Source organism: Anguilla anguilla, chromosome 1 (genome assembly GCF_013347855.1).
Source record: "Anguilla anguilla isolate fAngAng1 chromosome 1, fAngAng1.pri, whole genome shotgun sequence".
In the NCBI taxonomy this organism is placed as follows: Eukaryota; Metazoa; Chordata; class Actinopteri; order Anguilliformes; family Anguillidae; genus Anguilla; species Anguilla anguilla.
In genome coordinates this window covers 7,574,023-7,593,138 of record NC_049201.1, presented here as the reverse complement: position 1 = coordinate 7,593,138, position 19,116 = coordinate 7,574,023, and the positions used below count along the sequence as shown (strand labels likewise).

Genomic DNA, 19,116 nt, shown 5'->3' with positions numbered 1-19,116 from the left:
GCTGGTTGACTATACTTTACTTTTTCTCATATTTCACAAATCTGAGAATAAGTCCTTTGTAAGTATTTTGAAATGGTCAGGTGACACCAACATTTCCAGTTGAGGGGATAGTTGGACATTACTTCACAGCAGAGGTGCATACTGACTGAAAGAAGACTTCACCAAATTAGCAGTAGTAGTAAAAGGTACATCAGAAGTAATAAACTTTTGACAATGTGTGGAATAATTAGAACACACACCTTCTAGCAGAGAGCAGAGATATTGAGGGAAATTCTAAAATTGAGCTTTGTGTAAAAAGCTGGCAACGTTGGTTTCTCCTAGCACGAAGTGATGGCCAACCATCCAGCCTTTTATCTTCAGGATGACCAACATATTCTTAAAATTAAATTTAGCACTATCCTTTTCAACTGACTTGCTGTTAGGCATGATGTATTTTGGTGTGAGGGGGTTTTCTGTTGTTGTAACTTGTGTTAATGATTACAGTTATCACCAAGAGGGCTATTTACAAATGTAGAACAGCACATACATGTGTAAACATAACAAATACCTATCCCAACAAACAAGTCACAGTCAATATGACCTAAGGTGTCCATTCTAAAGGGAAAGCTATCAGAGGCTGTCACAAAGCAGTATTTATTTAGCAATTTATTAAACTCTCTTCCTCTTTGATACATATCAATATAATAATAAATAATAATAATAATAATAATAATAATATTTTATTTATAAACACCTTTCATACCTGAAAATTCAGCTCAAAGTGCTGTATAATATAGTACTAAAGAAAACAATAATAAAATGTTTTAAAAAATAAATAAACAAATAGATAAACAAATAGAAAGATGATTTCTTTAAAAAATATATATTTATAACAATATAATAAATAAATATATATATATATACAACATAATTGAAAATGAATACAAAATTGTAATAACAGAACAAAATAAAAAAAACGTTTATATAATGTAAAAGCCAGAGTGAATATACGGTTTTAAACTGCTTTTCAAAAATGCCAACTGAACTTGTTTCTTTACTATTTTTTGGAAGAGTGTTCCATAGTTGTGGAGCATAAAAACAGAAGGAAGTTTCTCCATGACCTTGAGAAGACTAGGTGACTATTAAGTCACCATTTCTTATGTATGCATGCTAGTGTTTATGAAACGATGAGCTTCGTTGGCCCAAACAGTAGTATCTGGTTGTGATACACCATCTTTGATTCCCATTTCTGATTCCAACTGTCCAGTAATGTGCTGGTGCTGGCAGTACGACGTGAGGCATTGTGGGAAGGTACACACAGACCGTTGCGTCCGTCAAGGGAACAATCTATCTCTTCGTATTCCGGGCAGTTTGTACACAGACAATCATTTTAACCTCTGCTGAAAGAAATGTTGGGCAAAAATGTTCGAGTCTAATTTCCGTTTTTAGGGAACACCCTAAAATCAAGACATATCGTTAACTAGCTACGTATTGCGGAAGCAGGAAACGCTTAGCTGAAGCCGTACCTTGCTTGCGGGAAAAGGGCATGCCCGTAGATTTCGCTACAATGGATTCGCTTGCATAGTCCATCTGTGGGTTCATCTGCGTTCCCGGCGCTCTCCCCCACACTCTCCTCCCTTGCTTGCGAAGTGCTGTTTGACCAGGATGCTGAAGGTGTTTGGTGTCGTGGTGATTGCCGGGCTTGCGCTCGCTTGTTTAACGTCTTGGATTTTGGAGAGCTATGATACAGCTTTTCACCCTAAACGGAGCATCGCCAAACCCAACCACAGCACCGGGGATGGAGGTTGGAGCAGCGCTCCTCCGTATCCCGGCGGGGAATTGGATAATATATTCTGGTTTGTGCAGGTGAGATGGTGGTGTACAACTACTGGATACGAGATTACTGGTTGATTATCCGATGAACTCTCGTCCAGTCTTGCTCAGAATTTCAATTGTACTTGCTACTGTACCCAGTTATTCCAAAATACCATTGTCTGTTAAACAAAACACACACTGGCTAGCTAGTTGAAAGCGAGGTAGCTAGCTAGCAACCGGGTTGGGTATATAACTACTAACGTGCATGGTCATTCTACTGTATGTTACGGAAGATGGCTAGGGAGCACCATAATGTCCGATGGCTACAATGACCAAGACAGCGATCTGTTGTCAAGTTTGAGAGACCTTGGTTAAATGAAATCATAGCAATAGACCAGACTTTGCCGCGAGTGGCAGTTTGATTAGTGATCAGTCAGTAAGGGTTAAGAGTATAGTGGCGGAGTTGTTGCTATTGTATTAGTTCTGGCTAATGATCGCTAGAAATAATATGCTTGGTAACTTCAGTTGCTCCGCACAGGTTTCAGATATTCATATCAGCCGCTTCCACGACCCCAGACGTGTTCCAGATTTCGAGAAGTTCTGCACCGTTAACATTGATATAATCAAGCCAGCTCTTGTACTTGTAACAGGTAAGTCAATGTCGCTGTTAATGTTGTTGGCTTATTTTTATTTATTTATTAATTTAACATTCTGTGTATGTATGTTGGTGTATGTATGAAGATGGCGATATAAAAATAAACGTCATCTGTCACAGTGTGTCAAAAATACATTATTGATAGGACCCAGCGACAAAAGTGTTCAAAACCCCTTTTGAAATGGTACAATTTAACGAATGATTACATTTTTTTTGCCACGTGTGAGAAAAGGTCATGTATTGTTATGAAATTGTGAGTAGTTTTCAGTGTGCTCTTCTTTCAAAATAAAAGATTGTTAAGATTTGACACTTAAGTACAATTATGTCCTCAACAGCTATGAACGTACTACAATAATACCATGCCCATTTTATATCGACCTATCTTGAAATACCCTGCACACAATCAGATGCATTCTTTATGGACAAATTGGTGGAATGACACAGATTCATTTATTTATAATCATTGTATAAATTGCAGATAAGGCAACCACAAGCCAACCAATCTGGCACTTTCAAATATGTTTTTAGATGACTCTGTTTCAGTTACCAGTGGGGTTAATAACAACTATATTTGGTATTTTAGCATATACAGACGTAATGCAAATACAAATTCTTGGCCATGCATACATCTGAGTTTGAAAGCAATGTGACACAAATTATGGATGCTAGCAGCAGCTGAATGTGTATAATGTTTTAATTTTTAAAAGTTGAACAAATTCCTCTTTGGAGATTTATTGTATCTCATTTGCATTCAATTTGTTAAGTAGGAGGTTTTGAAAGGACATTTCAAAGGAGAATTTGTATTAATCAAAAACAGGCTAATGAATTAATCAGACATTGAATTTAATGTGGTATTATGCATAAACTATAATAGAATTCTATTATGTGTTGTTATATAACCGTGGTTATTGTTTTCATGGTATAGTATTGAATTTTCCTTAATTTATTGGAAAAACTTTCAGACTAGTTGTGAATGATATGACTTTAAAATGACAACACTTGAGACTCCTGGTATTTTGTTTAGGGTTTGTTTCTTTATTCAGAATGAAAGCTTGCCTTGCAGTGTTCAAAGTGAGATGTTTACGGGTGGTAATGTAAACCCACGCCATGGTGTTGGATGCAGATTACTGTGGTGCAGAGCCCAGGAACATGCTTTAGTGCCAGCACACAGAATCACACACAAATGTATTCACTTACTGTATCGTCTTAGAAAGATTTTGGCATTTTACAGCATGTTATTGCAAAAATAGCATTTTATGGTAACTACGGGATTGTGTGTTCACGACAGCAAGCTAGCTGGTTATCTAGTATTAGGCTATTAGCATGGTAATTCATGCTTATTATAAGCTTGCTAGTTGGGATGGCAACTTATTTTTTTCTTATATCACACAGTGTTTCACCAAACTGGGCATTTTTTTGGTTAGTTGTTGACAATGTCCAAATGGGGTGACTTGCTATTTTACCATGGCTACCTGTCTTGTTTTATCTTAGATGGGGCTTGTTGGCCTTCGTGACTGGTTTATGGCACATTTTTTCCAAACTGTGTGTTCAGTTTTCAGCTCTTTTCCATTGTAAAGGGCGTCTTGTTGGACTTTGATAGCGGTCAGCCAGTGGAATGTTTGTTTCAAAGCGTGCGTCAGGCTTTTCTCGTCCCTATCTCAGTAGAGGCTTCAGGTGGTCTGCAGTGGCAAGTGGAGTATCGTATTAACTTGCATCATGCCAATCCCACACATGAAACTTTACATTAAATGCATTGAACGGACTTGAGCTTGGAAGTAATTACAAATTGAAATATTTATTCAAAAATTGCTGCTGCTGCCGCCGCCACCGCTTTGTATCACATTAATGCTGCATATCTAACTGTGCATGAAATGAACTGAATGGACTTGATACAGGAAGTAATTACAAATTAAACAAATATATACGCAAAAAGAGCTTCTGCTTTTCTCACTTCGCAATCCACCGATTGAGCTGCGTGTTTCCTGTGCCGGAGGGCTCCCATCCGTGGCATGCAGATCACAGATTATCATGCCCCCGCCCCCCACCCCCCACCCCCCATTCCCCGGCCCCCCCCCAAGGACAGCGATATGTAGCGGTAAGCTGGCATCCTCAAGATTTGATCTGGGCCGTGGGGTGCATCCTTGGCTCACACTGAGAACGTTTTCTTCCACTGCATTCCCCAGCTGGGAGAGCACCTCCGCCCCCCCCCGTTTAATATTCATTTGATTCTTCATCCCTCATTAGAATGTTAATTTGAATAGGTTAGAATCAGCAGCTGGTGAACGTTAAATGCAGTATATCCTCAATTCAACATTTAACGTTTTTATCATGTGTTTTTATAAAGTTGCATAATAATAATTTGGAATAAGTGATACAATTCGGCAGCCAGCTGTGAATATGGAATTCAGGTTTTTTATTTTTTTGTGATCATGTGGTATCATGGCTAATTCCTGTATACACTGTAGGTTTCAGTTGTTATGCAGAAAAGGAAGGCTTGGCAGGCTTGTTATTTTAAAAGATTAAATGAGGAGAATTCGGTTTGTCATTTATGGGAACAATTAAAAGACAGGTTGTGAATGCACATCTAACAGAGTTCATAAGTATGAGGGGTAGGATTGATGGGGAAAGAAGGAATACCCACACGCTGTTTTACATGCTCCCAAAAAGATAGTGGTCCAAACAATGTTTCAGCTTTCCTTCTAAAATCACAGCCTGGGAACTCTGACATGACAGCTTTTGGTAGCCATGGTGACAATGTCTACTGTGACATAGCTGAGTCCTTCTTAGACCACCATTAGACCACTGGACTCTGGGGTACCGCTTGTACTGGCCAGGATTTAAACGTCCAACTGTTTGATTCTCTGTCTGTCTGTCTGTCGACCAGGAGACCTGACCGACGCGAAGACGGAGAGCAAGGTCGGCTCCCTGCAGCACGAGGTTGAGTGGCAGGCCTACCACAACATCCTGAAGAGGTCCCACGTGCTGGAGCGCACCAAGTGGATCGACATCCGCGGAAACCACGGTGACCGCCCCCCCCCGTCTCTCCGTTCGCCCGTTTCGGTCCTGATTGACAGGAAGGGTACAGTGACCGTAATTATGGGTGCCAGGGGCAACAGAGTTCAGAAACGCACGTGCGAATGACCGTAAGATCCACGGGATTTGTAAGGGGAAAGACCCACGGAAGGCTTGGCAATGGCATGGGCTAAATATAGGCCTAAGCCAGAGTGCTACTGAATCATATCTCGCCCAGTTGTTCGGGCTGAAGCTCAGCAAACAGCGCATTTAGCTCTGGCGTGTTGCCTATCCCATAACATTATAACGATGACATGATGCATAGGGAATGAGTACGGGGGGTCTTCTGCTTTTATGGGGCTCATAAAACATTTACCAAGAGCGCTGAATTAAATCGCACGATGCTTTCTGACCGTGCGGTCAGCTTGTAACACACACGGCTCACACCCCAGGGATGTAACCTTAAATATTAAAAAGTTCACTGAAAGGCAGTGATTTCGTGTTCTAGCCAGTGCTTTCCCTGAACTGGAAGAGAAAAAATGGACAGTGCTCACGATAATATTATATATTACTATATTACACGAATGTATGAGGGCACGATATGCAGGGATGTTTCTGCGTGAGCTTTCCTCTGCGAGCTCAATCTGCCTCGTTCATTTCCTGTCGACCTTCCCTGAACCGACCGGGCATTTTGATTTGTGTCGCAGACCCGAAGAGGGGACTGGGTGTGACAGTAATGCAAGAAACGAGAGAGGAGGAGAGACATTTTTCTTTCCCTTTTTCCGTTGTTATTTTCTTCGCCGCTTGTTTTTTCCTTCCTGTTATCGAATTACCGATGCTGTTAGACCTGAAACGTGATCTCCTCCCTCTGCCTGCACCCCCATCCCCGTGTTCTCGAAGAACCGGAAAGTCTGCGCCACCGCTGTAAAATCTCGGCGTAAAAGCCTCCCATTACTGGAACTCTTCGCTCGGACCGTGGCCCATTTAGGGGAACCGAGATTACAGACTCCGTGTGGTGGGCTGATGGGGTGGTGTGTCGGTCTCGGGGTCAAATGCGCTGTCTCCGGTTATTGATTGACGCCACTGTGTGAGGTTTGTTTTGTAGAGGCCTTTTTTTCCCGGTATGGAAATGCAAGTGTTTTTTTTTTTTTTTCAGTTGTAAGGTTCATCTGAGTCTTGGTGAAGATCAATCCGATGTCTTCCTCTGCTCGGTGTGCTAAGTGATTCTTGTCCTTTCGGGAAAGTCGAGAGAGTTCTTCAGACAGAAACATCCCGAGGTTTTCGTGAATGTAAATCTGCTATTGCTTTTTTAGTCCATTCCTGTTAATCTCTCTTTTTCCCTTTTCAGATGCTTTCAATATAATCTCCCTGGAGAGTGTAAATAACTACTACAGGTCAGAAATGACTCCTGTTTCTACTCTTTCTATTACCGTTGAGGATTTTAGTGGCAACAGCATCAGCAGTTGTGATTGTACAGTGTATGGCCAAAGGTATGTGGACATCCCTGGGTCTAGGGCTGTTTTTTATGGTTTGTGCTTGGCCTCTTAGTTCCAGTGAAGGCAAATCTTAATGCTACACCACACAATCACATTTTAGAGGATTCTGTGCTTCCCTAACAGTTTGGGGAAGGCCCTTTTCTGTGTCAGCATGACAATGCCCCTTGGACACACAGCGAGGTCCATATAGAAATGGTTTTGTCGAGAATGGTGTGGAAGAACTTGACTGGTCTGCACAGAGCCCTGACCTCAACCCTATCCAACAGCTTTGGGATGAACTGGAATGCCATCTGCTTGTCTGGCCTAATCGTCCAATCAGTGCCTAACCTCACGGATGCTCTTCTGGCTTCTGGAAGCAAATCCTTGCAGGAGTGCTCCAACATCTAGTATAAAGCCTTCCCAGAAAAGTGGAGGTTGTTATAGCGTCAAAGGGTGGACCATCTCCATATTAATGCCCATAATTCTGGATGAGATGTTGGATGTCAGGTGTCCACATAGTTTTGGCCATGTAGTGTATCATTTGGACTAATAATAATAATAATAATAATAATAATAGTGGGTTTTTTTGTCCTGTAATATATTTGTATGACAACATTCTGTTGTGCTCGCCCCTTGTGTTTTTTTTTTGTTGCTGCTGTCAGGAAGTACTCTGCCATTCAGAAGGCCGGCTCGTTCCACTACGTACACAAGCTGCCCTTCGGCAACTACTCCTTCATCTGCGCCGATGCCACCCTCACGCCCGGGCCCAAGCGCCCCTACAACTTCTTCGGGATTCTGAGCCAGGTGAGGACACATCCCAAGGCATTCATAAGGGGAAGTCGCTTTCACTGCCTTATGAAGTCATTACATGCACAGTGGTGCTCTTATATTACCCCCATTTGCAGGTCATAATGTTTTGCAAGTAGATGATTAATAGGTTGGGAGGAAATGACCAGTTAGCAATTACCATTACCATTAGCAGAGTATTCAAGTGAATGAAAAGAGTTTATGACCGTATAGGGCCCTGATACTGTACAGTATAATAAGTTTAGTGCGTTCCCCTCCCTTAGAATGAGATGGACAAGTTGGCCACCTTCAGGTTGGAGAGCCAGAGCAGTAACCAGTCCATTTGGTTTGGCCATTATACCACGTCGACGGTCATCTCTCCTTTCCCAGGAGTGCGAGAGCTCATGAGGTAAGAGGCTAAACTGTCGGCTAGCTGATTCGTCCAGTCATCCGGATTTGAGGCCCGTGAACTGAGAAGGTTACATCAGAAATACATTAGGGGGGACTGCTGAGTGGCTCGTTTGGTTAACTTTTAAAGAGTGTTTTTTTTTGGAATGTTCTAAAATTCTAGGTCAGTGTTCTAGAACCCCATTGCTTTCATTTACCACAAGTGATTGTTATATCAGCATTAGAATGTTCGGTTAAGAACATTCTAATCACACCACTCTAATGCAAGTGCACCCTTATAGTGCATGGCCCCAAGATTCAGGCTCTAACCCCCTCCAACCCTGCCCAGTTCCAGTTGTGGCCAACAGCCTTGCAGGGCAAAGCAAAATTTGGGGCGCCGTCAACCAGGGGTAGCGAGGTGTTCGATCGGCCAGGTTCCGCATCTCATCGCTCTCTAGTGCCCCCTGCTGGTCGCTCGCCTGCGAGTTCGCCTTGTTGAGCTGTACATGAGAGTCCTTTCCTCTGACTCATCTCCAGAGCGAGAAGCGATGGTTGGCATTGTGTCCTTTGGAGGAGAGCGTGTGCTCTTCTACGCTCTTCAGAATCGATATCAGAGGTCCCAGCAGTGAACGCTGATGTGCGTTTAGGCATGACAGATATTGAGGGGGGGGGGGGGGAAGGGAGCAAAGCCTAAAAAAGCAAGCCTTTAGGAGCCCCTGTGTACAAATGGGGCGGCAGTGTAGTATAATGGGTAAGGAGTGGGCCTGGTAACCTAAAGGTTACAGGTTCGATTCCCGGGTAAGACATCGTACCATTGAGCAAGGTACTTAATTGCTTCAGTATATATCCAGCTGTATGAAAGGATGCAATGTAAATGCTATGTTAAAAGTTGGTCTGGAAGAGAGTGTCTGCTAAATGCCTGTAATGTAAATCCCAGTCATTTAGTGTTTGACAGGACTGTCATTTTTCTGAAGTGAAAGAAGCAGGTATTGTCCACAGCAGGTATTACCCCTCTGGAGGTGTATTGTTGAAATAAAAAAGGTGGACCATAATGCCCCTTGCTCCTCCCCTTTACCTGCGCAGCTCGGCGGTGGCGTACCTGTGCGGGCACCTGCACACACTGGGGGGGCTCATGCCCGTACTGCACAGCCGACACCCCCAGGGCACGCTGGAGCTCGAGCTGGGGGACTGGATGGACAACCGCAGGTGAGGTCTACCTGTGCCGAGGACACGCCCCCTCCCATTCAGCCTGCTGTCACTCACACATGCAGCCCTAGTTGTGTTGCCCTCACACAACAACAGTAAATGCATTAACATGGACGACAGGCAGTTTCTCTATTGACTAAGCTGACATTCCTGTCCTGAGCCCAACCCTGTTCTGTGTATCTACCGTTTTCACAGCTCTAATTTGGCGCACCTGACTCTACTAATTAGCAGCTCAGTGAGATGTCTAGCTGATGAATGAGGTGTGTGGCTTTGTTAGGGTTGGAATGAAAACCTGCAGGATGGTAAATATCCAGGAACAGGGTTGGGCAGGCCTGGGCTGGATGAACAGCCACATAGATCTGAAAATTGACTGGAGCTTGATCCAGGGAAGCAGCGCTGGAATAACCGTATTGGCAGCGTCACTCCGAAGGGTGAAAGCGTGCCAATTGAAGCTGTCGTCCTCAGGTACCGCGTGCTCGCCTTTGACCACGACCTGCTGAGCTTCTCCGACCTGGTGTTCGAGGAGTGGCCCGCCGTTCTCATCACCAACCCCAAGGGGGCGCTGTACCTCCACCCCGGGCTGGAGCCCCTGGGCCGGATCCGGCAGTCTACGCACATCAGGTGTCCCCTCTGTGTGTGTCCTCTGAAACCCTAAAAACACCCAGTCCGCCGTCTACCCGCCAGTCCGTCTGTACAGCTGAGCAAAAGCACTGCAGTCAGCGAATTCGGCCTCAGGTGCTCTGTTGAAATGTTCAGCGCAGACCTGGGTCAAATACGCGTTTGTTTTGGATTCAAATACGTTTCTGCGCTTTACTGATCTTGTCTGGTGTAATGGAACCGATTAAATACCCTCAAAAAAGTGCAAACCCCGCCTTCTGGTCATATTGGCAGGCTCAACTACACCAGGCAAGATCAACAGAACACAACAGCAACAACAGAAAAGTAATTGAATCCAAAAGAAGTACGTATTTGACCCAGGTCTGGTTCAGCAGCAGTGCCCCATTTGAGGACGCAGGCCTGTGATCTTTTAGGGGGTGTCTCAAGCCCCCCGTTCCTGACACACCGCGCAGCACCGCCGTCCACACACGCGCCGTACTCTCACGGGCGGAGTTAGCGCCATCTTGTGGCGGCTGCGTTTCGCCGCGTCCTGGAGTGTGAAGTGTTAAACGGTGGTGGGTGAGTGCGTTATGAACACGGCTGTGGTCCTGTTCCCTGGAACCAATAGGATCCTGGCGTTTTCCGAGGCACCAATCACGGCCGTGCACGTCAGCGTGGACGGGCGCTCGCTGGGGGAGGCGTGGCCTGCCGGGGGGCCGCTCTACGTGCTGTCCTGGGACCCCTCTCTCTACGCTACCGGACTGCACTCCATCCTGGTTAAAGTGGAGGTAAAATTAAAATAAAAAATGAAAAAAAAAAGAATTCCTGTTTTCTATAAAATTTTGTTCACCAGAAACTATTAACTGTTAAGAGAAGGAGTGGCAATGTTATAGTGGCAGAGTAGTGATAGAGTGACAGAGTGGCAGAGTCATCTGATAGAGTGATTGTGGCAGAGTGATAGAGAGACAGAATGATAGAGTGCTAGAGCAGTAGAGTGACAGTGATAGATTGACAGAATGATAGAGCAATAGAGTGATAGAGTGGTAGAGCGATAGAGTGATAGAGCTATAGAGCAGTAGAGCGATAGAGTGATACAGCAGTAGAGTGGTAGAGTGGTAGAGTGATAGAGCGGTAGAGCGATAGAGTGATAGACCAGTAGAGTGGTAGAGCGATAGGTTGATAGAGCAATAGAGCAGTAGAGTGATAGAGTAATAGAGTGGTAGAGCAGTAGAGTGGTAGAGCGATAGAGCAGTAGAGTGGTAGAGCGATAGAGTGGTAGAGCGGTAGAGCAGTAGAGTGGTAGAGCGATAGAGCGGTAGTGGTAGAGCAGTCATTCCTGTGCCTCTCTCTCCTGTCAGGACTCTGCTGGCCGCTCGGTGGTGCAGGAGCAGCAGTTCACCCTGGAGGACAGCATCGCTCTGGGATTTGGCTTCGTCCAGTCCTTCATCCTCCTCACGGACCACTACATCATGGTACTGCCACGCCTGCACCCCTAAACCACTCCCCACTGACCCCCTAAACCACTCCTTACTGACCCCCTAAACCACTCCCCACTGACCCCCTAAACCACTCCTTACTGACCCCCTAAACCACTCCCCACTGACCCCCTAACCCACTCCCCACTGACCCCCTAACCCACTCCCCACTGACCCCCTAACCCACTCCTCACTGACCCCCTAAACCACTCCTTACTGACCCCCTAACCCACTCCTAAACCACAGCCTCTTATTGAGTATCAATTTAAAAACTTTGACTTCCTCTAGCCCACACCTGCCATTGACAGTATGCTCAATATGCGTTGGACAGCAACACTGACACAGACTGTGTACTGCAGTGTCGGGCACGAGTGCCAGCTGTTTGCAAGTGGAAGCGGAGCTTAGTGAAGTGCTGAAGAGACTGAGAGATAGCTTTATATGTGCAAAGTAAATGGGTCTGCAGATAAGAGAGAGCGAGGATGTAGATCAGGAGAGCTGGTAAGCCGCAGGGCCAATGGGGCTTGCATCAGCAAGTGTACTTTAAGATGGAGGAGTAAACATTTAGATCGGGCTGACTGATGAAAGCACATCTGGTCATCAGCTCGCAGCCCTTATCTTTGCGCTGAATAAAAATCAGTCCCGCTTTCCTGATGTAAGGCAGACGCCATTTCTTTGTGAGGCTGGTTGTAGCCGTGGCTATGTTTTTATAGGATTTTGTCCCTGTTTAGTTTATCTTTTAATTTAGTCTGCTTTTCTTAAAAAATTGGTCCTCACCGTTCTTTAATTGAATCTTACTTTAAACTGTCTTCACAAACCACTCCTGCACTTACTGTAGGATGGTTACATTTAAACCTGAAATGTCTTCCTCAATATTTAATGTTGCTCTATATTTGATTTGCTTTTATGGGACACTAAGATTGAAAATTTTTTTTTTTTAAATAATCTATATTTTACACTTAAAATCATTTTATCCAAGTAAAAAATGTATACATTAAATCAAAGCACAAATATTTGAATGGGAGTAAAAATCTCATATTTATATGTCATGCTTATTACCTATTTCCATTCTCAGACTGTACATGGGCAAACCTTAAAAACTTTATTTAAACACATCGTTACCAGCTTACAGACAGAAACTGCACCTCTCACTACACAGCGAGTGTGAGTACTTGGCCTGTGGGAAACTGCCCCCCCACCCCACTATCTCCCCCTACTATCTCTCCACTGCACCCACTCACACAGCGTGCAGCGTCTCAGGTCCTGGTTACCCACAATCCTTTGAGACGTGGCTGTGCTCTTCTCCCGCCCAGGCCCGGGTCATGTTCGTGTTCATAGTGCTGCTGAACATCGGCGGGCTAATCGTGTTCAGGCTCCTGCGGGTTCCGACTCTGAGAGGTGAGGCTGAACACTGACATACCTGTAGGACAGTGGTCTCCAGCCCTGGTCCTGGAGAGCTACAGGGTCTGCTGGTTTTTGTTTTCAGCTTAAGATCAGCACCCAATTGAGACCCAAGACACCGGGTGAGTTGAGCTCACTGTGTAATCAACTGCTCTAATTGATTCATGAAGTGCAGAGTCACTATGAAAACCAGCAGACCCTGTAGCTCTTCAGGACCAGGGTTGGAGACCACTGCTGTAGGGTCTCTATCAGACCTGGGTCAAATACGGATTTGTTTTGGATTCAAATACTTTTCTACATTTTACTGCTGATCTTGTCTGGTGTATTGGAACCAATGAAATACTCTCAAAAAGTGAAAACCCTGCCTTCTGGTCATTTTGGCAGGCTCAGTTACACCAGGCAAGATCAACAGAGCACAGAAAAGTATTTGAATCCAAATCAAATACGTATTTGACCCAGGTCTGACCTCTATAACTGATCCTGATTATGGCAGATGCTTCGTTTTTGTGACTCCTGATTTGTGTTGCTCTGTTTATTTCAGTGTCTTCTGGAGTCCATGCTCAGGTCTACATGTCCCTCCATCTCCTCAGCAAAACGGATACCTTCTACTACTCCCTGCTCATGTTCAACCTATGTACAGCTCTTGGTACGTTCAGCTGAAATGGAACAAGCTAAAGACATTTATTTTATTGATTCGCTGTTTTTTTAATCACCTACATAGCAGATATCTGGAACATTATGCACAAATATTTTTTCCATACTATCTATTTTCACGGCTGGAAATTTTACTGTAGCAATTTTAGGTTCAGAACCTCGCTCAAGGGTACAGTGGCAGTACTCCATGTGAGATTTGAACCTGCAACCCCAGTTGCTTTTCCACTGCACTGCACTGCCACCCTGCTTAACTGTATGAGTAATTTAGTGTATGTTCAGTTCAATTTAATTACATTTTTATTGCGCTGTATACGACACAAGTTGTCTCAAAAAGCAGCGCTTTATAGATCCCAGACCTGAGACCCCCTCAGAGCAGGGCTGTTGTATGTGCTTCGTTCAGTAATTTTATTGTTTTATTGTGTGTATGCGTGTCCTCACGCAGGTCCCTGGTTCATTGGGGAGGTGATCGACGGACACAGCGGAGCCTGTTTCGCGTTCGGGGTGTTCGTTGACGGCCACTTCCTGGAGGGCAGCCTCACGTTCGTGGTGGGAGTTGTGCAGGTGAGCTGACCTCTTGAGTTGAAGCCCCCAGGGTTTAACGCTCTGAAGAGTAGGCTTTCTGGAACGTTTTTCAAAAGTGTTCTAGAACTTCATTAATTTCAGTTACCAGCGGTGATTGTGACATCAGCATTAGAATGTTCAGTTAAGAACATTCTAATCACATGTCATAGTACACCTTAAATGGTTAAAACCATGAGACACTGGATCAGCTTTTCCAGAGGCGAAAGTGTAGGGCGCGGTTTGTTTATAAGCTTCTCGTTTATAAAAAAAAAACAGTAACAGCTTTCATAAGGAGAAGCTGTGAAATTCAGACTGCTTCTCTGAGCTCCTCGTGCAGAAACCCTGTTAGCTCTTGTTAATACAGTGTTAATACCGTGTTGCTATTTTGGCGGTTTTCTGCAGAAGTTTCGGTACTCTGCAATAAGGCAGCCTTCTGCTCAGTACTTGTAAAAAAAATTTCCAATAGGAAAAGCCAGAAAGAATGCTGAAGTGTGTTTGAGAGCTTTAACCCAGTGATTTTCATGTTAGCCTACACGGTCATGTTACACAGACCACTGCATTAATTATGATATCCAGATGGGCAGTAGATGGCAGTAAATCCTCTGAAAAGCCTGTGGACTGTTTGTAATCGGCAGTCCAGTGCAAGAGTCTCTGTATAGATAAGTTTGGACGACCTCCAACGGAGGTAGCCATTTTGTTGGCAAAATGTCTTGCACGAACACGCCAAGCGATCTGTTTGACCTCCAACATTTTCACGCTCTTGGAACATTCAGAAAACTGCCTAATTTAAATGAACTATAGAACCCCAGGAAGTTCAAAATCAACTATGTATTCCTTTTTATTTTATTGGTTTCAAACCACAACTTGCATTGTCACTTAAAAAACTAGAATTAATATGGATAGGCATTTGAGTCATACATGCTGGCAGACAGACACAGACAACCTGAAGAGACCTTGTGCTGAAAGCATGCAGGGTAAGCAACACGTTCGTGCGCGGCACGCTAGTATATCACAGCTCCCAGTTAGCTGCTGTTATACAATAGTGTGAAAATACAGATCTCATCATTTATTTGACAACAGAAATATCAGTCAGTATTTTATTTTTTTCTCTTTTTTTTAACTGAGCCTGTAAATGTGTAGCAAGGCACACACGGATATGAATACAGCATTCGGCCCCCATGTTAAGTCGTATATTCTGCAAAGCACAGCTTTTGAGGGTGCTCTGATTTAAGTCCAGTAATGCACCACCGAGCCAAATTCAGAGACCAGACACACACAGACATACACAGACACATGCACACACACATAGACCCCCCCCCCCCACACACACACACATACACACACACATAGACCCCCCACACACAGATACACACACATAGACCCCACACACACACATACATACACATAGACGCCACACACACACATACACACACACATAGACCCCACACAAATACATACACACACAGAGATCCCACACACACACAGACCCCACACACACACACATACACACACATACACACAGACCCCACACACACACATGCACACACACACAGAGACCCCACACACACACATACACACACATACACACACACACAGACCCCACACACACACACACACACATACACACAGACCCCACACAAACACATGCACACACAGAGATCCCACACACACACAGACCCCACACACACACATACACACACATACACACACATACACATACACACAGACCCCACACACACACATACACACACTAATTGTGTGCACCAGTGCGCAGAGATGTGGGAGAGAACAGAAACAGACAGAAGGGAAAGGGCGGGTAAAAGCTGGAGCTCACTCTGTCACATCCCGCCCCAACAGGTGGTCTTCTTCAACATGCCCCTCACCTGCTACCTGTGCTGGAGCCTTCACCTGCGTTGCCGTGGAAACTCTTTCCGCTCGCACTTCCGGCGGGTGGGGCGCGGGCGGACGGTGGGGGTGCACCTGGGCATGCTGCTGCTCCTGAGCTGGCAGGCCTACTCCTGCTACTTCCTGCTGGAGACCTACGGGCCCCTGGCCTTCGTCCTGTCGCCCGTGCGCACCTGGGCCCTGGGCCTGGGCCTGCTGCTGGTGTACCGAGCCTGGAGAGGGCCCGCCCCCCGTCTCCGTGACGACAGCAAGGCCACTGCGCCGTCATGACGACGGCACCCGCCCCTGCTTTAGTTTCCTTACTGGCTTTTATTTAATTAATTTCAAAAAATGTTTTCATTATGGTGTATCCATTTTTTTTTTTTTTTTTTTGCTCAAGATGTTATTGGTGCCAAGTTTCTTTTCCACTTTGTAAACCACTGCCAGAAATTCCCCCTAGCCAATCACTTAAAAAAATGTCATTGTGCATAATTGTAGGTATTCCACTTGCTTTGTAGGATCATAAAAAGAGAAGTGAGCTCAGCTCTGTAGTCCAACACTATACAGGTCCTCCTCTGTATTTGCAGAATATCCTTGAATGTGAAGCGTAGTTTTCAGGGAGGATTACTCTTCAGTGAGACCCTCCTCATCAGTGCGGTCCCAGGGTGAAGAGTTTTTTTTCTTTTCTCTGAGATTCATGCCTCACAGTATGTCCTGAAATGGGTCACAGCTTCAACCCGAATGGGGGAAAAAAAAAAAAAACATGGCTTTGCCTTTTAGACAGCATTTCTTTTTTCCGAAGAAAGTAATTTCCTCATTTTGATTTGTGTAATCCACATCCTGCTCGTCTTATTTTCATGGGCCTAGTAGTTTATAGATTTTTTTAAATTTTTTTTAAATCTGCTTCACTATGTCTGACTTTGCATTGCTTTTCCATGCTGTGATCCTCCGTTGCGGCATCTTCAGGCTCTGTACGCTCTTAGTACACAACTTTAGTGTGGAATACCAGTTTACCTGCATCTCCCACTGGCTCCAAGGGAGTGCCTACACGTGCGTGAGTGTGCGGTACTAAATGCACTGCCCTGCGCTGAACACAGTGCACTATGCGTCGGCTTCAGCCTTACCGCTGATTATGAGCAGCCTTGTCTCTCTGTCAGCCGTGGTCAAACCGTGCTCAGACGTCACTGCCAAAGGCGATTAAACAGTCTCTTTCTTACGGGGGTTCAATAGTGCACTGCACCGACGGCCCTGCTCTTCCTTTTCCATTCGCTGTTGCAAAAAGTTGCAAAGCATGATGGGAAGTTATTTTATCAATGTCACACACCTTGCCACAATTTGAGCCCCAGTACTTCCTTCAGCCATTTTGGGTGTCGCTGCACTGCATATGCTAAGCCAAGGGTTGGGGAGAAGAAAAGAAACGGCACTGCACCGTCATGGATGTCTGACACGTTGTGGGCGGGAATGTGTTAGCCTCACGTTTGAGTTGATAGCGAGCGTGGACAACACTGCATTCAGGAGTCGTACTGTGAATTCATTTTACCCATTTAAAACATTTTACGAAAGTCTCTGCCAGGTCAGTTTCTGGCCAGTTCCCAGTCTCTGAATTGCGGGTATAGGAAGTGACCCTTGTTCCACTGGCTGGAGTCACACGACAGGTTTCTACCTCTATATAAATGCAATTTTTGTTTTTGTTATTTTATTTTATGAACACAACTTATGAAGAATCGGTTGGATGGGAAACTGCGTGAATAACTTTGTTCGTATCCTTAACTGAAGATGGTTGATTATAATTAGCATTGGGCATGCATGGGAATTATATCTTTATATCTATATAAAACAGTTTTTTCTGTTCCTCCTTCGTACATACACCTCTGTGTTTTTCTGAGAGGATTTCTACCCCCCATCCTTTTTCACAAACGGAGTATCTGTTGCTGTCGAGAAACACCTTTACTGTCAGACTGCAACGTCGTGCTGATTTTATTATTGTTCAGTATTATTTTCAGTCTGGGTGACTGTAAGCAGTGCTTCCGTGGTTTCTGAGGAGAGCAGTGCAAGTGCTTCCCAACTTAGTTTGCACTGCGGAGACTGCCGAGCGGAACCTGACGCTCTTTAACATTTACACAGGGCTCGGTGTCACCCTCTCACTGGTCTCCAAAAGAATTTGGACGGCGTAGTTGCTGCTCATTTGGTTCCTGTGGCTTATCGGCTCAAGGGCAGCGCCACTGCTGACCCACACACTGAGTTCTAGGACACTGTTCAGCGGGAGATTCCGGAACACCACTACACGGATCATTCCAGAACACCAGTACACAGATCATTCCGGGACACCAGTACACAGATCATTCCGGGACACCACTACACAGATCATTCCGGAAGACCACTACATAGATCAGTGGCAGCTTGCTTTTCAAGGCACTTTTTTATATATTTTAATTCTAAATTTGATAGGTCTTAATACTCACAACAAAAAAAATATTTTTGTTAAGTTTGGGTTTTCAGATGAAAAGGATTAGTACCTACAACGACAAAGTACAACAACAGATAGGATTTCTTTTTCCTAAGTACAGAACAACTGTACTGATTTTTTGAAGTATTGACTTATCGGCTGTTTTTTTATGCTTTACACAGTTCATGTCGTTCATTTTGTGTATATAGATTGTTAATTTCTCTCTAGTATGCATTGTGCAATCATAATTAGTAACTGATTTGAGGGGGTGGGAGGGGTGGGGCACAGTGTTTCCTCAAACAATCATGCCGGGCAGGTTCTGCATCAGTTTTTATAAGGGACATGCGTTCTGCCTGCGCGGCTTTCCGTAGGCTGTTCATTTAGTTTGATTCCTGCCAGTGATGATAGCTGTGGTTTCTCAGGAATGTGTTGAGACTTGGATCTTCTTTTCCAATTCTGTTTTACATGTACCAGTGGACTCCGGAGGGAAAGGAACTAGAAGCATCCATTCTGTTCTTCTTAGGATAAACGGTAGTTGCTGCTCTCTTGACTTGAAGGGAGGGTTTCAGGTTTTCGTGTTTGATGAATCGACACAGTATGCATCACATACAACGCAAGATTGATAGTAGTCACTTCAGTGAGGGGGGAAAAAAATGAATGTTAAAAAGATAATTGTGCAATCCTGTATTGAAACAAGAATATATTATACCTTTTGTGATTTATTTATTGATTTTATTTAATTTTTTAAAAACATATTTATTGTGATTGTTGTTTTCTGCTTAATTA

The 19,116-nt window shown here is 44.4% G+C and overlaps 1 protein-coding gene across 1 annotated transcript; it reads left to right on the top strand.

Moving 5' to 3' along the window:
- The first annotated feature begins 1,139 nt into the window (after positions 1-1,139).
- tmem62 (transmembrane protein 62) lies at positions 1,140-19,073 on the top strand. Its single transcript, XM_035429498.1, has 14 exons — positions 1,140-1,845; positions 2,333-2,444; positions 5,334-5,471; positions 6,810-6,855; positions 7,599-7,740; positions 8,007-8,131; positions 9,193-9,315; positions 9,781-9,936; positions 10,541-10,700; positions 11,271-11,384; positions 12,698-12,782; positions 13,327-13,431; positions 13,882-14,000; positions 15,858-19,073. Exons 1-14 carry the CDS (start codon positions 1,645-1,647, stop codon positions 16,173-16,175), a joined length of 1,944 nt encoding a protein of 647 aa, XP_035285389.1. The 5' UTR covers positions 1,140-1,644; the 3' UTR covers positions 16,176-19,073.
- The last annotated feature ends 43 nt before the right edge of the window (positions 19,074-19,116 follow it).

Bases quoted from the DNA above. Each gene is read 5' to 3' on its own strand.
- tmem62 (XM_035429498.1), top strand. From the start codon at position 1,645: ATGCTGAAGGTGTTTGGTGTCGTGGTGATTGCCGGGCTTGCGCTCGCT. The intron at 5,472-6,809 runs GTGACCGCCCCC...TTCCCTTTTCAG, and splicing joins CGACATCCGCGGAAACCACG to ATGCTTTCAATATAATCTCC. The intron at 8,132-9,192 runs GTAAGAGGCTAA...TTACCTGCGCAG, and splicing joins GGAGTGCGAGAGCTCATGAG to CTCGGCGGTGGCGTACCTGT.